At 33.6% G+C, this 6,021-nt stretch overlaps 2 protein-coding genes across 2 annotated transcripts in view; one reads left to right on the forward strand and one right to left on the reverse strand.

The window, feature by feature from the left end:
• LOC109352618 (F-box protein PP2-A13-like) overlaps positions 1 to 1,577 on the reverse strand; it is a 3,486-nt gene extending 1,909 nt beyond the window's left edge. The window contains exons 1-2 of the mRNA XM_019594746.1: positions 1,028 to 1,577; positions 640 to 758 (exon numbers count right to left, since the gene is read on the reverse strand). Of these exons, the coding sequence (XP_019450291.1) occupies positions 640 to 758; positions 1,028 to 1,336 (428 nt within the window). The 5' untranslated portion in view covers positions 1,337 to 1,577. The remainder of the gene's footprint in view (positions 1 to 639; positions 759 to 1,027) is intronic.
• LOC109352900 lies at positions 4,061 to 4,930 on the forward strand. Its single transcript, XM_019595083.1, has 2 exons — positions 4,061 to 4,070; positions 4,272 to 4,930. The coding sequence occupies exons 1-2, from the start codon at positions 4,061 to 4,063 to the stop codon at positions 4,928 to 4,930; spliced, it is 669 nt and encodes a 222-aa protein (XP_019450628.1).

Below are 6,021 nucleotides of genomic sequence, written 5' to 3' on the forward strand. Positions count from 1 at the left end.
TATATATATATATATATTACATAGTAGTTAATTTTGAAAAATATATGTGATATTATATATAATTCTAATTATCTCTTATTTAATATCTATGTTTTATGTTCATAAAATATTCATTAAATAGAAATAAGTTGAGTTGTGGAAATTCAGTAAGAACAACATAGAAATCACATTTATTAAAGATTAGAACACACATCTTTATATCATATGAGTTGAATCATTATCAACTTAACTAACATTAGAATATGCTTTAAGATTAAGAAATGAACTATATAATAAGGTCAACTATTTTTAGACTAAATTTTCTATTTTCCTAATTCACATTATTACGTTTTTATTTCTGACTAATTACTTTCGCAGTTTTAATTAAATGGCATAGGATACACAGACTTAAAATATGGATAAAACCTAGGATCACAAGTTAAGGAGGCCTGTTTTTTTTCCAACCAAAACAACGGATGTTGGTAAAAAATCTGTTTTGTTCATCAAAGCTAAAAAATCAACATTTGTGTTTTGTGAACACAAAAAGGTTATTTAAGTTAGTAATAAAAAAAAGTTCACTTTAAACTAATATAAAAAAAGAACCCAACATATATAAATATAAATTACTACTAAAATAGATTGTTTCTACACTGTACTCACCTGGATTCTTCGGTTGGAATATGATTCCAATATCTTCTATCATCTATTCCTGTGATCTTGAATGACTTTGATGAAATGGACAAACAAACCTGTCCACTGCATCTATCTAACCAAACTTCCTACAATTATCAATGCAATGAAATGAAAGAAAAATATATAAGTAAAAAAGAAGCCCAATGAACCAAATTAAGGGGAGGGTATCCCCTTGCTCAAAGAGTAAGTTTAAAAACTCTACTCCACATTTTAGTCATCTATTTTAGGGAAATATAATGATTTGAATCATTAAATTTTGTTATAATGAATAACTAAGATGTGGAATAAGTTTTTTAAACTTATTACTCTTGAAGTAAATGCATCTCTCATTAATTAATAAGAATGAGTATCTTACTTTGGTACCACCATCAAAGAAATTGGGCTGACATAATTTGGCATAGATCTCTTTCTTGGTCATGGTACCAATATTTTCTTGATCACCAAGAACTTTATTTATAAGATACTTGTAACTAGGAGGCAACTTAGACTCCCATATAAAATCAGCAGTTGAAGATTTGTGAAAATTCTTGTTCACTATGGCCAATTTACAAATCTCTTGAGGTTCAAGATTCATGAGCAAGAAAGATATGCAGCTTTCTGGGATATCACCAAGACTAGTCTCTACATTATTTTCTATTGCAGTTGAAGAAATACCAGCACCCATGAATGAAAAATAGTGATAATTTATATATAGAACAAATCAAAGGCTTAAAGGGTTTGATTCAATTGTAAAAGAGGAGGTGATATAATTGATAAGAATTTGAAGGAGAAAGTGATGGAGGATGAGGTTCCATTTTTGTTCAAGTGTATGAATCAAGAAGGGAATGATGAAACATATACCATTGGCTTTTGGCTTGTAAGAAAGGACAAATGGTGGGTAGTGAGATGGAAAAAAAGGTATGAAATGAAAAATCCTTAGCCCACGTTGTTTTTCTAAGTTAGAAAACAAAAATAAAATAAAATAATTAGTGCAATGGACGTGTACATGAGTGTGCATGGCATATACTATGTGCTATTTGTGGGGAATTGCTTAATTCTATTTTTACACGTGTTCATGATGTGTGGAGATTATGGCCCAATTTTCCCTCTTCCACTTGTTGTGCTTTTTTTTTATAAAAAAAATGATTTTTTGTGTGGATATGCTTTAAAATTTCTTGAGGAGTGAGGGATAAGGGATAAGGGGAAGTTTCTTTACATTGTTCTAAGTTACAAATCAGGAGGATAATTTGTTGTTGAAACCTGTACATGAGTGTGCATGGAATATAATATTTGTCTTTGTGAGGAATAGGTTATTTAGTAAGGAAGAAGAAACCCATTTCAGGAAGAAACAAAAGAAAACTCAAAGAAAACAGCTAGTAGTTGAAACATTCATTATAAACAATTCCATTTGCTCTTATTACTTTAATATTTTAATAATTGTTCAAATTATAATTGGGGATGAATTTTTCTTATGTGACAAAACTTGCATACTTGGCACATAGTATATATGAACAACAGTGAAACATTTTTCTACATAGGTGGCTCCATTTATTGGTGGGAGTGCGGTTTGATGCTTACATTTTTATTTAAATATAAAATGTGCCATCCATTTATTACCTTTTCATTTTCCACATAGCATGTGTCATTTTTGGATGTTTGGTTTTGAACTTCTACATACCTCTCCTTTAACTCTTTTAAGTTAATTGTGATAAAATTGATTGAAAAGTTGTTTGATGCAGAAAATTACTCAAAAGTTGTTTGATGCCTCCAAAGTTAAGAATAAAAGGTTAGAGACTTATTTGGTAAAATTAACTAATAGATTTATGCAATTAGCTTATAAGTTATTTGAAAGCTTATTAATTGGCTAGAACATTATAAGGTACTTGAAAACTAGACTTGATAAGCTAAGCCATAAGTGTAAAATGAAATAAGCCCAAAAGCTATGACAAACACAAGAGCTCCGTGGTTCTAGGACGTTAGGGTAGAGTTTGCAAGCTATATGTAGTGTTATTAAATTCGAATCAAATATATAGTTGACTCTAGTTACTTATCTCATCATCCATGAACTAGAATGTATATGAATCACTTCATTTTGAATCTTTTACAAATAATTGGTGATCGGCCAGTTGGACCAATTGAATCAACCATTAAAAAAATGTCAAAATAATATTGTCTTAGGAGGAAAAAAAATATCGTCCTTTTAACTTATTTGTAGTTATGTATATTGTTATTATAGTTATATTTGTCATTTGTTATTTTATGTTGTGGCAAAATATTAATTGTTTAATTAAGTTTTAAACCTATTTATCTATTTTTGTTATGAATAAAGTGTAAAACCTATGTTGTTTAATGTTATTTTAACTTATTTATGTTGTTCAAATCAAGAAACGGAATAAAGAAGAAGGAAGAAAAGAGTGAAGGTCGAGTGAAGAAGAGAAGAGAAGTAGAGTTAATCTTTTTATATTCAGCAAAGGCAAAAAGACTTAATTAGTTTATAAACTACACTTACTATATAGTTGCTTACAACTAACTGCATTTCTATATTTGGAAAGTAAACTAACAACTACAAACTGAATTATGAAATAACACCCCTCCTTAATTCAGTTTCCCTTTGCTGCCATTACCCCTATTTTGATTCTCAACATCTCAAACCTCTCCTTCTTTAACGGTTTCGTAAGGATGTCAGCAAGTTGCATTTCACTCTTGCAAAAATCCAGCTTCAATCTCCCTTTGCTTACTTGACTTCTTAAGAAATGAAATCTAGTCTCAATGTGTTTACTCATGCCATGTGAAACTGAGTATTTAGCAAGATTTATTGCTGATTTGTTATCCACAAACAACACCATACTTTTTTCATTTCTTATCTTTAGTTCTTCAAGTAGAGTTTTCAGCCATAGCACCTGACAAGCAGCCATACAAGCAACAATGTATTATGCTTCACAAGAAGATAAGGCAACCACATCTTGCTTCTTTGAGCATCAAGAGATTGGAGCATCACCAAGCAAGAACAAGTACCTTGTTGTGCTTTTCCTGTCAACTTTATCTCCACACCAGTCAGCATCACTATATCCAAACATATTGTGATTGAGGTTGCTGGTTTTGCAGGAAGTAATAAGCCAAGCTCGATTGTTCCCTTTAGATACCTAAGCAACATTTTTGCTGCTAGTAGATGAGTCTTCTTAGGTGTCTCCATATGCCTACTGACCACTCCTACACCATATGCCATGTCTGGTCTTGTATTGCAGACATATCTCAAGCATCCAATCATTTTCCTATAGAGAGTTTTATCTGCAAGTTGATTCTCTTCTTCAAGAGTTTGTGATGTGTTCCCTGATTCAATAGGAGTTGAAACAGAGTTGCAAGTTTGCATCTGAAACCTCTCTTGAGAAGGGAGTATGAGCTTGTGCAAATGAAAGAAGGTGACTCAATCTGAGACTACTTCACCAAAATCAGATCCTTAACAAATCTGATGAAATGATGTGGTGAAGTGATGAGAGATCAATTGATGGTTGAAAAAGTATTGAGAACTCTAACACATAGGTTTGATCATATAGTAGGAGCTATAAAAGAGTTAAAGGATCTTGAAGTGTTCAAGATTGATGAATTATAAAGCTCATTAGAGGCACATGAACAAAGAATTAAGGAGAGGAATCACGAAAATGATTCAGAGCAAGCCCTCCAAGCCAAGTTCTCCAAGAAATCTTCTGGTCAAGGAAGTTTCCAAAAGAAACTCAAAAGTAGATGGAAAAATGACAAAGTAAAGAACCAAGAAGGAGCCATACAAGAATTTGGTTCAGTATCACAAAAATTCAATATGCAGGATCAAGCTCTTAGAAGAAATAAAAAGAGACTTGATAAGAGGAAGGTACAATGCTTTAATTGCAAGAACTTTGGCCATTATGCAGCTGAGTGCAGATTCAAACATGGCAATGGTGGACCAGAAATTGAGGCAAGAATGGCTCAAGGTGATGATTCTGGTGAAGAACAAGTATTGCTCATGGTCACTATAGAGAAGGAACAAGCCAAAACAAATTGCTGGTATCTTGACACATGCTGCTCCAACCACATGGCAGGTCACAAAGATTGGTTTGTGAGTCTTGATGGCACTGCCAAAAGTAGGGTGAAATTTGCAGATCATAGCTCTATTGAGGCAGAGGAGATTGGTGATATTTCAATCCAAAGGAAGGATGCAATACAAGAGCAATTTGTTGAGCCTTGGACATATGCTCGAAAGAGGGTACACAATGTTGATGGCAGACAAGATACTAGAGGTATTTGACTGTGAAAGGAATCTAATCTTGAAGGTTCCACTGTCCAACAATAGAACATTCAAGATTGGGATTCAAGTGAACAATCATATATGCTTGCTTCCAAAACAACTCAAGAAAGTTGGGTTTGGCACCAAAGGTATGGTCATTTGAACTTCAAAAGGTTAGATTTCTTGTGTAAAATTGGAGCTTTAACATATCTACCATCAATTAGAACTCCTAGTGAGTTGTGTGATGATTGTCTTGCAAGCAAGCAGACAAGGAACTCATTCTTTGCCTATGTTCCAACCAAATCAACAAGACCACTTGAGTTGGTATTCTCAGATGTGTGTGGACCCTTTGAGGAGAACTCAATAGGAGGCAACATGTACTTTGTGACTTTCATAGATGATCTCACAAGGAAAACTTGGGAATACCTTATCAAAAGGAAGAGTGGTGTCTTTAACACTTTTCTTGGTTTCAAAGCTCAAGCTGAGAGACAAAGTAGTCTAAAAATGAAGGCTCTGAGAACTGATGGTGGTGGAGAATATATGTCAAGTGATTGGAAGACATTTTGTGCTAAATAAGGGTTGATTCATGAGGTGATTGCACCTTACACTCCACAACATAATGGCACTGTAGAAAGGAAAAACAGATCCATTCTCAACATGGCCAAGAGCATGCTAAGAACCAAGAGAATGCCTAAGAAGTTTTGGGGAGAAGCTGTTTCAACAGCAGTATACATTTTGAATAGGTGTCCTACAAGAAGACTTGGTGAAGTCATACCTGAGGAAGCTTGGTCAGGTCAAAAACCAAGTGTTGGTCACCTTAGAATCTTTGGTTTTGTTTGCTATAAACATGTACCTGAGATGCAGAGGAAGAAGCTAGATGATAGGGGTGAGAAGTTGATCTTGCTTGGCTATCACTCCATTGGGCCTATAGAATCTTCAATCCACTCACTCAAAAGATCATGTTAAGCAGAGATGTGAAGTTTGATGAGTCATAAGGCTGAAATTGGGACAACAACATTGACAACTCAGAGAAGCTACATCTAAATCATCTTGATGAAGCTTCTGTAGAAGAATCGCCAGTGATTGTTGAGCAACCATCTGTAGTTGAGGCT

Source organism: Lupinus angustifolius, chromosome LG07, assembly GCF_001865875.1.
Source record: "Lupinus angustifolius cultivar Tanjil chromosome LG07, LupAngTanjil_v1.0, whole genome shotgun sequence".
Classification (NCBI taxonomy): domain Eukaryota; kingdom Viridiplantae; phylum Streptophyta; class Magnoliopsida; order Fabales; family Fabaceae; genus Lupinus; species Lupinus angustifolius.